This window comes from Galendromus occidentalis, unplaced genomic scaffold, assembly GCF_000255335.2.
Source record: "Galendromus occidentalis unplaced genomic scaffold, Mocc_1.1 scf7180000077183, whole genome shotgun sequence".
NCBI classification, from domain to species: Eukaryota; Metazoa; Arthropoda; class Arachnida; order Mesostigmata; family Phytoseiidae; genus Galendromus; species Galendromus occidentalis.
Genome location: NW_003805171.1, coordinates 181,009 through 195,003, shown reverse-complemented (window position 1 = coordinate 195,003; position 13,995 = coordinate 181,009). Strand labels below are relative to the sequence as shown.

Genomic DNA, 13,995 nt, shown 5'->3' with positions numbered 1-13,995 from the left:
CGACGAATAGCCATACCGAGAGCGTGCTTGCATTTGTATTCCTTGAGAAAGCATGGACAGGAGCAGCGCGCCTCCTTCCACTCCTCACCTGTCATTCTAACGACCCAGGCCGAGGAAGCATGCCTCTGGAAGTTGTCGAAACTCCCCCATTCGCTCTCTCTGGCGGGGAATTCAAAGTCGAAACCCCTCCCCTAACGCAAAAATTACCGCTGATCCAATAAGGAAGACTGCCACTCGAATAAAGCTGCCTGCTCCCTCCATGGAGAAGCAGCACAAAGCGAGTTAAAGTCTGCCCCTGCTTAAAGAGAACTGCCCTTCTTCTAATCATCGCCGCCGATTCTATACTGCCGCTTGGAAAGCTGCCAAGTCTATAAATTAGTTGGCAAGTCGGTAAAATAACTGCTGATCGATATCAGAAGATCAGCCGAAATATTTAAAAAAATCTGCCGGTTAAAATACAAGCCATTGAAAATCACGCATGTATATCTGTCCATCATCCATCGTGGAAGACCTCCGAGCAGGGCGTACGCAGGGGGGGGGGGCTAAAGGGGCTATAGCCCCCTCCCAGATGGTCCTTTCGTAATGCTGTAGTATAGGAGCGAATCGCCATATTGGATTTAGGCCCCATGCGGAGACCCGATCTAGCCCCCCTCCAAGAAAAATCCTCCGTACGCCACTGCCTCCGAGCTTATCTTCTCAGTTACAGTCGAGCAATGACGCTCCCTCCGCCGTAGGCAGGCGGGTCAGCGCGAAAGCCCTCATCCACACACAGACGTGCCGCGCTCAATTCGCTAATTCTGTGTTAACCCACCGTGTGTAAGGTATCGATTTCTCTGCTTGTTCCGAATTTGTCTCCGAAGTTTACAATGCTTCGAAGCTCCCTCGATATCTCCGACCTCCCCTATCCAATCTGGATTATTCCCTCGGATCTCAAAGAGTACCCTCCCGCAGCGACTTCCTGAATTAGGTCGTAGACAGCAGGAATTCGGGAAGGCGCGAGGAAATATTCTGCGCGGCAAGATGAGACTTCCAGTCTCTGAATACGGGACTTCGTTGTCGCTGTTTCGCCTCTCTTCCCACGAAGCAGGGGCTTTCCGATACGCCGGCAGATGTACACACACATAACATGCGAGGTGAAGATAATATGAGCATGGGGCCGCCGTAAGCCAGGAGCGAGAGGCACGGGGGGGAAGGCTATTATTAAGGAGCACGTGCAGATCTGGAGGAGTTCGTCGATGAAGGAAGCGCGAATTCCTTCCATCAAGTGAACTTTTCGCGGAGGTTTGGGACGCACTAGCTTAGGTGTCTGTACATACACTGAAAAGCCTCGGTACCGGTAGTGTTCCGAAGACGACCGCTTATTCATCACATTCAAGACTCTTTGCGCTCAAGCAGAGGTTCCCAGGGTATGATTCCGGCAAGAAACACGTACTGCAACGATCTAAGAGGAAGAGACTGGGGAACTGAAGATGAGGCAAGGATGAGGTTCCCGCAGTGCGCAGTTTCTGCATGTGAGGGAACAACCACTAAAAGTACATACCGTTATACCCTAATAGTGACCTCGGCTTCTAATTTTTCACGTCCCTCCGGCGGGGCTTATGATATATGAAGAATTATTCCGCGTCGGGAAAGCGATGACGGAACCGAGGGGAAAGCCAGTTCTCGATGGAGAGCTCGGCGATCATCACCCAACAGCAACAGTCTCGATGGCATAGGTGGATGAGCCCATCCCCCGCAATGTTTACAAGATCTAATTTGATGTTTACAAATTGACGCGGGACCTTGCATCAGGGGGCGGAAGCCTGTGTCGGAGGGGGACTTTTACTTTTTCAGGGAGCCGTGCGGGGAACTTCCATCAGGAGACTTATGTGCGGTACATGATATCCCAGGCCGTTTCTTCCGGAAGGGAGCGTCGATGACTCTTCGCACCAGCACAATCGCATGGCGCACCTTTTCCGACAAACCGATCAACTGCCTTGCCCCCGCGGCTCTCACCGGTCGAATGGAGAATTTTTCGGCAAGGGACGATGGGCTCCTCGATCAAGAGGAGGTTAATTCCATCAGTGAAACGTACCTTTTCGAGCGATGACGGAGGCTCCCTCTCCGTGTCCGTATTGCAGAAGCAGACCGTTGACCAAAGAGACTCATCGTCCCCAGCAGATGCCCTCTCCCCACTCCGGAATCTCTTGGTACTACAGTGGAGTCCCGATAATTCGCACCCTCGATAATTCGTGGAATCAAAAATTCGCTACAAGCGGAGATCCTCCAGCGGAAAGCCTCAGAAACGTCTCTAATTACGTACCTAATTCGCGGTCGCGTCAAGAAAATATGCCCGTTTTCGGTACATTCAAATTCTTGGATTGGAAACGCACGGTCTCAGTGACGGAGAATTCAGCGCAGGCCTCGAGACGAGCGGGAGCGATCACATGGAGAAGATTTTTATTCCGTTGAAATTCGAGGCCGGCGTCGCGTCGGTCCCCTCTGTTTCAGTCCAACTCATATATTTGGTTCGGGTCACAATAGGTTCCTATTCCGAGATTCTGGCAGAAGCGTCGGTGGAGCACTCTCCTCAAATACAAGTATTTCGCACCGAAGTTAGCCCACCATCCAGAATAATTCTCCGCCTACGAGTATAAAACTTTCGATTACATATCACAAATCTGTACGCGGAGCATCTTGTCCAACAGCCTCTGATGGTGCGTCAAATCGAAACTTTACCACCGACTTCCCGAAAGCCGCCAGGTCTCGAATCTCCTCCTTGATTTTCTGCATCAGAAGGAATGGCAACTCTTGGGCGCACTCGATTTCGAACTCATCCGGGTCAAGGTCGTCAATCTGACGATTAGAACGAAACCTCTGGTCAGATAAAGACGGAATGCGAAGGGGAGGGTTCCAGACGGCTCGTGCACGGGGCAGCGACGTTACTCGCCTTAAAAGCTTCCAGACTGACAATTTTGGACTGTTTCAATCGGAAGAATCCAGCAGCTCTCGGAATGACCACCTTACAATCGGATCTCCTCCGGTAGAATCTCTTGACGTAGAACCTGTAAGAATCATTGGGCAGGAGAATCGTTCCCGCTCCGAATCATTGTTCCAGTACTCCGATTGAGCGCACAGATGGGTGATCTCGGAAACTCACTCGAATTCGATGGTCACATCCTCAACCATGAGTCGTACCTCGAGCCAAATCAAGCCGCTTTTCTCGGTCAATGTAACATCGCCCGCCCGACTCGCGCCACTGAGTCCGTGGATGTGTTTCTGGAAAAGTATCGCTCACTATCACAGAGGAGACATCGGAGTGATGCGACCATCGAAGGCCTATGAAATCAGTTACGAATACAGACCTTGGAGGAAAGCCAATCCATGAAACCAATACTCACTGCTAATAGAACGGTATCCTTTCCAGGAATGCATTGGTTCAGACGCAACGGGTCCACAACGATACCGGCGTATAGAACAGAGTCGACCAATTCACCGATGTCTTTTTCTTTCTTTTGCTTCGTGGTAAGAACATCCTGTAGACTTCTTCCTGGAATTGGTGACAGTCGGCGTCGAGAGAAACATGATAGAGCTTGCCTTCTTACAGCGTGAATCCTTCGAAATTCCGTCCCGTATATGGAACTCAAGACATGACTCATAAGTCATGACCCAGAGGTCGGGAGTGAACGAGCCAAGAGGGGGTCCTCAGGTAGACAACTCTGGGTGATAACTGGATGGACTCGGCTCACGTTCAAACAGCTATTTCTTCTCGGTTTGCCGAATCGAGAATATTCACGGGACTCCCACGCCGGCTTCGGGCTACAACAGAGGAGCTCTCTTGGCGAGGAAACTGCAAAATATCGAGCTGGCAACTCACCGACCAGATACGCAAGCGTTGATATCAGAAAGAAGTTTTTCATTTGAGAGCAAAGCTCTCATCCACTCCGTTACGAAACGCAAGCGGCGTGGCGGTGGGACGACCACTTGAAGCATGTCGACTGCAATCAACAACTTCGTGCGCTGATTGACGGAAGTTAAATCGAAACTACCATTCGCGGCCTACAGGTTTGATGGAAAAGTTCCGAGCGTGACAAGAATACGGAACGACCGATGTGTTGATTTATATTCTCAGCTCCTTCCAGGTCTCGTGTGATGAGTCATCTCGACATCGTTTCTCAGCTCTGATCATCACTGACGGCTAATGACACCTCGAACGATCCCAGAAGTCGACTCGACTGCGGTCGCATCCTGTCGCGTTGGTATTCGGAAGCAAAGTAAGCTTGGAATCTTCAGGAGGCCCATGGGAGGAACAAAATGGAGGGAGCGCGATCCGCAAGCAGGGAATTCAAGCGGAGATTGAACATGGGGCTATCATCCTTGGGTCGCTCGCATTAGATTCGAGCTCTGAGCGTCATGCTCATGAAATTCCTGATTTTGATCGATCATGAACCATCATCGTGAGCTCCGATCGGGGCGATCGTTCTGAGGAGATCGATCCGGAAGTCACCGGACGGTTGGCAAAGATTTGCTTCCGCACGGTGAACTCAAATGTGCTCCATGCTTCTAATGACTCAATTCCATTTATTGATTCCTTCAATTCCTCCCTCTGAAGTACATCGAATCTCTCGATTTCCGCGTCACGTGGGCCGAGCTCAGGAAAATCGCTGATCGCGAGCATTTCCTTGTTCCCTGCTTGCTTCCCTCGGTTCCGAACTACGCTCCAGGTCCTCGACCAGGACTCTAGTGGAACCTCTTCGTGCTGTCAGTTCAGCCGATGCAGCAAGCCTGCAGCAGGACCTTGTAGTCGAGTTCTCGCGATCAAACTCAAAGTTCATAGATTTCGGCGGGGTTACAGTAGCTGAGCAGGCCGAGTTTACAGAAGCGGCGATGAAGAAGTTTCCTTAGATGCAGGTATTTAACACCGAATTTCGCCCACCCTTTGATGTAGGTTTCTAACTGTGAATCCCAGGTATTGACCAGATTAGTATCTCCTCAAATGATCCGTGAGTCGCACCCTGGATTCATCGACAACTCACCCTTATCCTCTCGAAATACATCGCCGACCGCAGAGATTCTTTGATCTGTTTGGTCACAGCATCCGGCAACTCGTCGTGGCAGAAAAAATCCGTATTGTCTCTCTGTATCTCATCGATCTGTATATTTGAAAGAATATGCCGTCGGTATTGAATATTCTGTTCTGGTATTTTTCGATTCGAGCCAACTTGGGAAACATTAAATTGGTGCAGTAAAAGAAAAACGTACCCCGAGCTCGCCGAGTTCCCCAACATGTGAATGTTTGATGGTGAAATTGCCCGACATTTTGGGGATCGTCAGCTGGCAAGAACTCCTTTCTTCCGCAAAAGCCTTGATCCAGAATCTTTTGGAGGACGAAGGCATCGAGGTTAATGTCCCAGTTATGTCTCAATACCTCGAAATGTCTCATGCTCGCCCCTGTTCGGGGCACGGAATATGCCGGGTCCCCCACTCGAAAACTCACTCGAAATCAATGACAACATTATCAACTTCGAGATAAACTGTCAGCCAGATCTCCCCTTCTTCTTCTCGCAGTTTGACATCTTTCGCTCGACCGAGGCCGCCCAAGTTGTGGACGTTCACCTGTCATTGAGATGTTGATTACTAGCATTCAACAATATCGGAGAGTTCGGTCCAGAGGAAGTGGACTGAATGGAGCAAACTCAGGGAGTTCACGGTACTCACGCCGAGGAAAACTGTATCGCGAACGAGTATGCATTTTTTCAGCATGAGTGGATCCAACATGATCGAGGCGTACAGAACGGTATCGATGACCCCTGCGATGTCATTTTCTTTCTTCTGCTGTGCAGACTGACTCGATGCCGAAACTAAAAGTTAATGGACGAAATCTTGTTGAATGGACTCGGTATGGCTAGTGGCTAGACACCACCTAGTCCCCTCGCGAGCTCGACAAAAACAAGAATTCCTCGACATGTCTTTTTCCCACCCCCGCGCTTCACGAGAATCCCTCGAAGCGATGAGCCGATCGTGCCGAAGGAGCTCATCCGCACGCTCCCGAACGCGGAACTGCCGACATTTCACTGTTTCCGATGATTACACTTCCGGCTATCCGCGGCGGGGCTGATTCCGCACCCTTAGCATCGTGCGTTTGATATGCGATGAGTGACCCTAATCCTTCCAACGTGCAACTTCAGGGGGCGATGACGACCCCGAAGTTGAAAAGTTCTCAAGCGGAAGGTTGACCAGGTGTACACTCACCGATCATCGATCCGAGAACGATGATTGAGGAGAATCCTTTCATTAGGGGTCGCGACTTTCATTTGCTTCGCCACGGAGAATGCGGCGAACCGGCGGATAGGTGCCATTTCTGAATTCTCATACATTGACTTGATTCCTCCGAAAACGCGTGACTGGACTATCGAGCCCGACCGTATGATTTATTTCGTATCGTTGTTGTTAATATATCAAATATTCCTTCTGAGCTGCTGTTTTACCTATGATCCTTTCGGGGCCCGACCTTCCGAGAGGATCAGGAAAGCTGTTCTCGGAAGAATTTTTCTCTTTAACAGTACGAGCTTCATCGACTGAGTGCAGATCGATTTTGCGAGGGCTCGTCTGGTCGAGGACTCGTCATGCGATCCGCTAAAGAGTTTCTGCTCCGTAAAGTAAAACTCGGCCAATCCTCGCTTCTCGAGGTATCCGGCTGAGTGGACCCGATTATCCATTCCTCTTTATCCGTCCAGGTGCCGATAGTTCGTTTTGGGAATGGAGGACTCGATTCAAGCCTCGAGGAGACGGGGACGGAATCGTTCCGATAGTTTGGCTTGCGGATGAGCTTTTAGTCGAAGGAGTGAGCCTTCCTGAATTTGGACCACAGCCAAGACATAGGGGCGATGGTCCCTAGTCTAGGGAACTATACCATTCTATACCACGCTGCTGCTTCCGAAAGCTTCTGATTGTGAAATAAATTCATTTGTGAAATTCTGTGTAGTTCCGCGGCAGCCAAGGAGCTGAAATCGTCCCTCGAGATGACGCGAGGTTTGACACCTTTACGTCGTGTGCCCTGACGGGTGCTGTCATCGATTTTGGCAGAGTTCAGACCTCATCCTCCTCTAGGACGTGTCATGGCGAGGCAAGGCTTCGCCGCGATCGACGAGTGCAGAGAGGTCCTCCTCGACTTCGGTCAGTTACGAGCTCCACCGCAGGACGGCTCCATCAGAACGGATTATATCGAAACGGATATATACATATATAAACGGATTATATATATAGCGAACACTGATTGATATCTCAGTCCTTCCTTTTTCCTTGACAGTGGAGAAAGATGTCGCCGCGGAGGAGTGCCGCCGGACGGTGCTCCGTACTCTCTTCTTACTGCTATGGTTCCCGCTCTGCTACCTGACGGTATTCGTGACCGTCGCTCTTTTCGAGCCAAACGTCAAATTCTGGATAATATATAATCCTAAGATGGCCTACTGCTCATTGTGAGTTGATAAATTCGTCATGTCTCTTTGGTATTCTATCGTTTCCTCGTGCCTTCTCCCCGAGTCAAGCATCGTCTGGGGGAAGACACGTGCCGACATCGATTCTCGGGATCCTGATCAAGCCCCTTTGAACGACTTCCTCTTCACGGCACAAATTCTAGATGATGACGGTATTGTCATTCCCACGTTGTCTCGAGGGTTGGTGCCTTCGAGTTGGCGCCCACGGACTTACTCAGAAAGGTTCACCTAGGAACTCAACCGGTCACACCTCGTATCAGCTTATCGACTCTAATAATGGCGCTCGAGTTCTGTGCGAATTCGCTCACTTAGCCGTTCATATAAGATGGACGAACTCCAACTGGCGATATCCGAGTACGGTCATTCGGGGCTGAACTGACTTCGGGACCTGCAATAGAGTTAGCGTTTCGTACGACATCGCACGAATACTTAAGCGTACATTGAACAGCGGCTCATCTCTCGTTTCGAAAGCTAGGCCTTCCTGGATATAAGTTAACTCCGGGTCCTGCACGGATCTCGCCGTATTTCCTTTCCAGTATAGCCATGCCGCTGTTGCTCCTAGTGGTCCTGTTCTATGCACCGATCCAATCCTCGACAAGCTACACACTGATGGTCCTGGCAGTTTTCGTGATTGACTTCGCCTACGTCGAATCCTCGCTCTGTGCATTTTTCGAAACCTATTGTGCCTTCATGATGAACCGTGAGTATTCCAACTTCCCGGGGTGGGCGCCGGCGAATATTCGGTCTACGATCGTGTCGGTTTCCGGAGCGGCAGCATAATGCAACGCTATCCTTTCATAACTCTTTCATCCGCTCGATACAGTGAGCGAACTTCCCTCAGCGTGGACCGTTTCTCAATGTTACAGTTATCTGTCTCATGACGTGCACGGAAATACTCGCGTTTTCCTTCCTGCCGTTGGATCTGACGGCCCCGACGGGGATCCTGATTATTCTTTCGAGCCATCTTATCAACTATGTAGCTGTAGCCTGTGCTCTGGCGGCTTCGGTCGCCGACAAGGCCATCACCGGAGGTGCGATGGGTGTATCCGCCGCAGTGATGATGTTCAAAGTGCGGTCTATTGTCAACTATCTCGCTCTTGAAGAGCGTATCTGAATCAAGCTGGTCTATTGTCTGGCGAATTTCCTCCAAAATTATGACTCGTTGCTCAAAACAGCGCGGGTGTACGGAAATCGGTGAGGGATTTAGGTACATAATTCATTCCTCGTCTTAGGAGCATCCGCGCAATGTTTGCCTCGAGGATTATGTTTTCCCGCCCCGCGATGAATAATATTCTGATTCATCGCGCTCTCTTGCTCGATATTCCATCGGAACTCACACGGTGAGCCCGACTCTATCATCTCCGGCCGCCGAGGTCGTCGTCGCGACCAGGCCAAAAATTTCACACCATCCAATAGAATAAAATTTCAGCTTGATTTTTGGAATCTGCCCATTTCTTGATGTAGCTCACGAAATCCCCCTCTCTCGCCCTTCCTCCCGTACCGCGGGTTGTCTTCCCATTGGGTCGCGTTCCTGGGACATGTCGACGGGACTTGAGCAGATGCATGTCAGCTGAACGCCTGTAGGACGAAAATTACACATCGCGCTGAATCCTGGAGCGTGCAACATTCTCGTGTCGTCTGACGATCGAATGCTTCGACCGCATGTCTGGGGTCAGGGGGTGCAAACGGACAGAATGCCAGCGAAGGAGGAGCCCCGCCCTGCAGCTATTAGGGCATGACACCGGAGAGCAACGTACACAGTATTTCACTCATCTTAGAAGGCTGCAGTGGGGAGGCTCCTCTTTGGCTTGGCGCCAGACTGACTGCCGGTCGGACCTCTCGCTCCTGGATCGCCGCTTGCCTCAGTCGCTCGTCTGCCTTAGACCCCACGCAACGAGATTTGAAACTTAGTTGGTATTCGGCACAGCATCATCCTACCCGTTCCACACTCCCCTCCCTACCCTACGTAAATAGTTTGACCTGGTACCCACGGCAAACCTCTATCAAATTCACTAGGCCACTCTCCGATTTTTTCTCTCTGTCTCTCCGCCGTTCTCCCCTCCTGCCTCTGGCCTGGCCAAGGGGCTAGCGGGTCGGCGCACCAACTATCCATTCCTGTGGGTCTCTCGAGCAGCCAGTGCTTGAAACCTTTGCTTCGTTAATCTCAATTCATAACGCCGGCCTACGTTGCGGTGAGCTGCCAAAGGCCCAGCACGGCATGGACCAATCGTAAGTACCATCTTCCATCTCTCCTGCTTTCCTGCTTATCCCAGAGATAATAGTCATGTGTGTGTGCTCGCCCGCTCACGTTGAAATGTTGACCTTGAACTTTGCAAAGAGCATTCAAGTACGCTCCGGATCTCTGGTCGGACCTCGCAACGAGGCAGCGTGTATCACCCAGAATCGATGTCATGTCGACTGCATATATCTATTCGGTACTCTTCCAGTCAGATCCGAACGGGAAAATCTTCATGCCATTCGCGCTATAGACCGAGGCACCGATGCTCTGAATGCGTGGCTCGAGCTTCAGATTGCAATAGTCCTCGTGGAAGAATCAGTCCGAGAGAGAGACCCGAGGCTCTCCGGCGGTGCGGAGTTGTCGCAGGTGATCGAGGGATGAGCAAGTCACTGAGCGGGAAACTCATCGGCAGAGTAAAATGTGGGAGCATCCAATGATCGCTCCCCATGACAATGATTGGCCGGCCAGACTGCGAGCGCCGGTTTTTGTTTTGGCTTAATATGCCCGAAGCAGCAGGCCACACAGTTCCTGTGAATGTCAAAGGACGTGCGCTTTGCGGAGGACGTCCGTCTTCTCGGAGTCATCCTGCGCGCAGCACAGCGCTGCGAGGACAGACCTGTTGCTCTTGGAGTTCTGTTCAGATATGGGCGTGAGTTTCAAGATAACCAGGTCCGATGAGGATAAAACTTTGAGAGCGGGGGAGCACCCGAGATGCCCGTTGGAGAATTTCTCCGAGAACTTAATCGGATCCTCTGAGCTACGAGGGGGCATGTTCTGTAGAAGTGCTCGAGCTTCAAGGATCACGATTTTGGGAAACATCATCGAAGAGTAAGAGCTCGATGTCTCCGCCTTCTCCGAGAAGTCATCAGCACCTTTCACTCGACACCCAACCTGACCCTCTCCTCATTGTCTGAATCTCCTCAATGTTGGCCGGTGTCCAAAGATCGGCTCGCTCATGCTGCATCTGAGGATTGAAGTTTTCCGGACAAGGAATAGTTCGGAAGCTCGCTGACCGCGGTGTTTGTCGCTTCTTCCTTGCAGGGCAGTCCACTTCTCATCAAAACCGCATTCGCCGGAGGACGAACTCGGTGAATGGAGCCACCTGAGAGTAGACGCAACCGCCGGCGGGACGGGTGAGTTCTGGAATGTATGACCTCTTCTATGATTGAGATCACGGAGGCACAAACCCCCTTTTCTCCAAACCCCCTCTCTGAAGAGATTTCCACTCGGGAGCAGAGAGCTAGGCTGCTCAGGCCGATGGAATCTATCGGGAAGTCGATACTCTTCTAGGGTGGGGTCGGGGTCCATTCCGGGAAACTTCCGGTTTCGGAAGGGCTACAGCGGATTCCGTTGACTCTAATCGAACAAGAGCGATAGACGAGTGCTCACACGGAGCGTTCGACTCGTCTCGCTCTCGTTCCATGAAGCTCACGTCGGTATGGTCACGCTGACATCCCGATCTCAGGCGACGTCAACGTGCCTTCATTTTCACATGGAAGAGCGAACATTATCGGAATGATTAAGGCCTCTGTGTACGGGGCGCGTCGGACCCGATCCGAACGATCACCGCGCCTCGACGACGAACTCCGCAAACATCGGATTCAATATTGGGGCTTTAGATCGTCTGGAAAAAACTTCATTGGCTCTGGAGTAAGAAAAAATGATGATGACCGATGGAGAAGATCCACGAAGAAAGAGGCGACCCTCCCCGCCCCGTGGTCTCATATTCGTCGCACCAAGTCGAGACCGTCATTGCAGATATCTGAGTACGCATCTGATCTCAAGGTGGTCACATTTTTTTTTCTAGCGGTCTCCGTGATCCGTCCGAAAACCCTCGAGCTCGACCCCAGCTCCGCAGAGGCCAAGTCGAAGCGCTCTGTAGGTTCTGCTCTCGTGCCGTTAGCGCTACTCCTGATGAGTTTTCCATTCGGTTTCTTGGCAAGCGTAATGGCCATTGTGCTTTACGTCCCAGTTGTCAACTCCTGGCTGAACAAGAACTACTTGACCGTCCACATCGCTTTGTGAGTTGATGACTCGATCAGACGGAACGTTTGACGACCACCGCAGGCACTCTGACTAAACCCCATCCTATTTTCAACTCCGTAGCGGATCCACTCTGGTGTTCTTCTTCATCCACATCTTTCCCCGCGTTAAAGCATCGTTCGTTTTGAGCGTCTTTTTCAGCACACTATTTCTATGTTCACTCGCATATCTGACAGCCGTGCTGTCAGTAATCATCGACACCCCTATAGTCTTCATGCTAAATTGTGAGTGGGCGATCAAGAGCGTACAATACAAGTACGTACATGCATGCATGATCTTCTACGGACATCAGAGTCATGGTTATCGTTCGGGACCCTCTGCTGGGTCGTGTCTCTGCCGATCTAATTATATCATGGTTTCGTTGAAGATATGGACGGAATATTCTCTCGTAGTAAAGTCTATGTAGACATTGACGTTCCATCTTCTTGCAGCCATCTGCTTCGCCGTGTGTCTGCAGCTTGTGGTGTATTCGACGATCGGGATCGATCTCACCTCAATTTTTGGACTCGTCATGTTATTCGGAAGCTTCACTGTCGATTATGCAGTTGTAGTGTTCTTAGTGCCTTCGAAAATTCTCGACAAGATCATCGCATTCGTGAGCTTGGCTGGGATATCAAAAGGTTTTCAAATGAAAATTTCGGAGTTAGTAGGGAAGTATCAACAAGACGATGCCGTTTGAGTTCCTCTGTGTGAATGTTAGCATTCCAACAAAATCCGTCCTGGAGCGGAGCGCCAATCCGCTCCGATTCCCGAAGCTTTCGGAGACTCTGAAAGAATCCGATGAGAAGGGGGGATTGATCCACGAGAGTGTAGCTACAGGAGCGCTGCTCCTGTCGTACTTGTGTGGTTTCGAGCTATGGGAAGCTGCATCGTCATAGATGAAGTACTCGATCGACCGATTTGTATGCGGATTAGATCAGAGAGCGCTTCTCTCCGGATATCTCGTCAAGCCGGAGAACGAACAAGTCGCGCAAACGGATATTTGTTGATTTCTGCGTGCGAATTGCGGGTTTTTCGAATTTTCCAAGCACGACAGACTGGTTGTGAAAGGTATTTTTTGAACCTGTACACGCGGACGGAAATTTCGAATGGAGTATCCCAACGTCCGGGTTTCCCCACCCGAATGTGATCATTGAATAATGATCAGAGTTTTGGTCACACGTAGCCACAAAGTATGCGATAATGTCTCACCATGAAACGTATCCATTGCTGTGATTATTTCAAAGCGACCATAGGAGCGGAGATTTTAAGCTAGCATCAGGCTGCCGCGGCGTTGAGCAGAGAAGGGAAAGAAAGTACCATGTCGTCGGGAACATGTTTAGTCCACAGTTCCCCCATGAGACGAACGACTGTATATTTTGATGGAGCGATCGCGGAGAGGAGGCAGTATTCAAAGTATAGAGGACTTCTGTTCAAGTTTTGTATGTTTAGATTAGAAGGCGAACGACGCTGACTTCGACAGCCTCATCAAAGAACTGCAATACAACTTTTCCACCGTCCATTTTCAGCGTCGACGGGAGTAGCAATGTTCAAAAATATACGATAAGTGTATAGAATTGATTATGTACTTGCGATCACTCGTTGGAGTACCGGGACTCGTCTCGGATAGCACGATATGTTTACACAAGGAGGTAGAATACTGGAATGGGCACTTCGGAAGATTCATTAAAGAGGAATTTTGAAAGAGGTTGCCATATTTTTTCGGCTGGGGGGAATCTCACTCAAGATAGACGGACTTTCGTCTCGGATACTTACTCAATATTCAATCAAGTCATTCTAGCTCGAGTTCCCTTCGCCCCTTCGGTCTTCCGGAGAGCGGGAGCGGCTCAACGAATAATAGGTAGGTGCACTCCAAGTCTCATTCTGGGTATACATGGGGCTTGTGGAGCGGCATCATTGAAAAGAGAGCTTCCAAGCGGCCAAGGAAACACTACATCAATGCCTAATTGAACATCCACATCTGATGGGCGGGCCGTCAGATATGTCCCTGTTGTATGTTATATATTCCTGAGAATACATAGGAGTCCTCATCTAGGAATCCTAAGATCCTTTCCTCTGGACAGAACTCTCAAGCGATCGATTGTGTACGGAGTTACGATTCGTCATTCCACGTGACTTATGCAGAGTCAAGCTCAGAAAATCGTTGGTCGATATACGTGTGGGTTAGGGGGCTCGACAGACCAATTAGGCGAAAATGTGCCCCTATTTTTCTAGTAACTGATTAGCATGCTCGTCTCT

The 13,995-nt window shown here is 50.4% G+C and overlaps 1 protein-coding gene across 1 annotated transcript; it reads left to right on the top strand.

Moving 5' to 3' along the window:
* The first annotated feature begins 7,097 nt into the window (after nt 1-7,097).
* Nucleotides 7,098-8,813, top strand: LOC100904703 (uncharacterized). The gene is made up of 4 exons (XM_029110957.1): nt 7,098-7,155; nt 7,289-7,457; nt 8,012-8,175; nt 8,342-8,813. The coding sequence occupies exons 1-4, from the start codon at nt 7,098-7,100 to the stop codon at nt 8,587-8,589; spliced, it is 639 nt and encodes a 212-aa protein (XP_028966790.1). The 3' UTR covers nt 8,590-8,813.
* Nucleotides 8,814-13,995: the final 5,182 nt, after the last annotated feature.

Coding starts and splice junctions, on each gene's coding strand:
- LOC100904703 (XM_029110957.1), top strand. CDS start 7,098: ATGGCGAGGCAAGGCTTCGCCGCGATCGACGAGTGCAGAGAGGTCCTC. Junction 7,156..7,288: donor AGAGGTCCTCCTCGACTTCG/GTCAGTTACGAG, acceptor TTTCCTTGACAG/TGGAGAAAGATGTCGCCGCG. Junction 8,176..8,341: donor TTGTGCCTTCATGATGAACC/GTGAGTATTCCA, acceptor TCAATGTTACAG/TTATCTGTCTCATGACGTGC.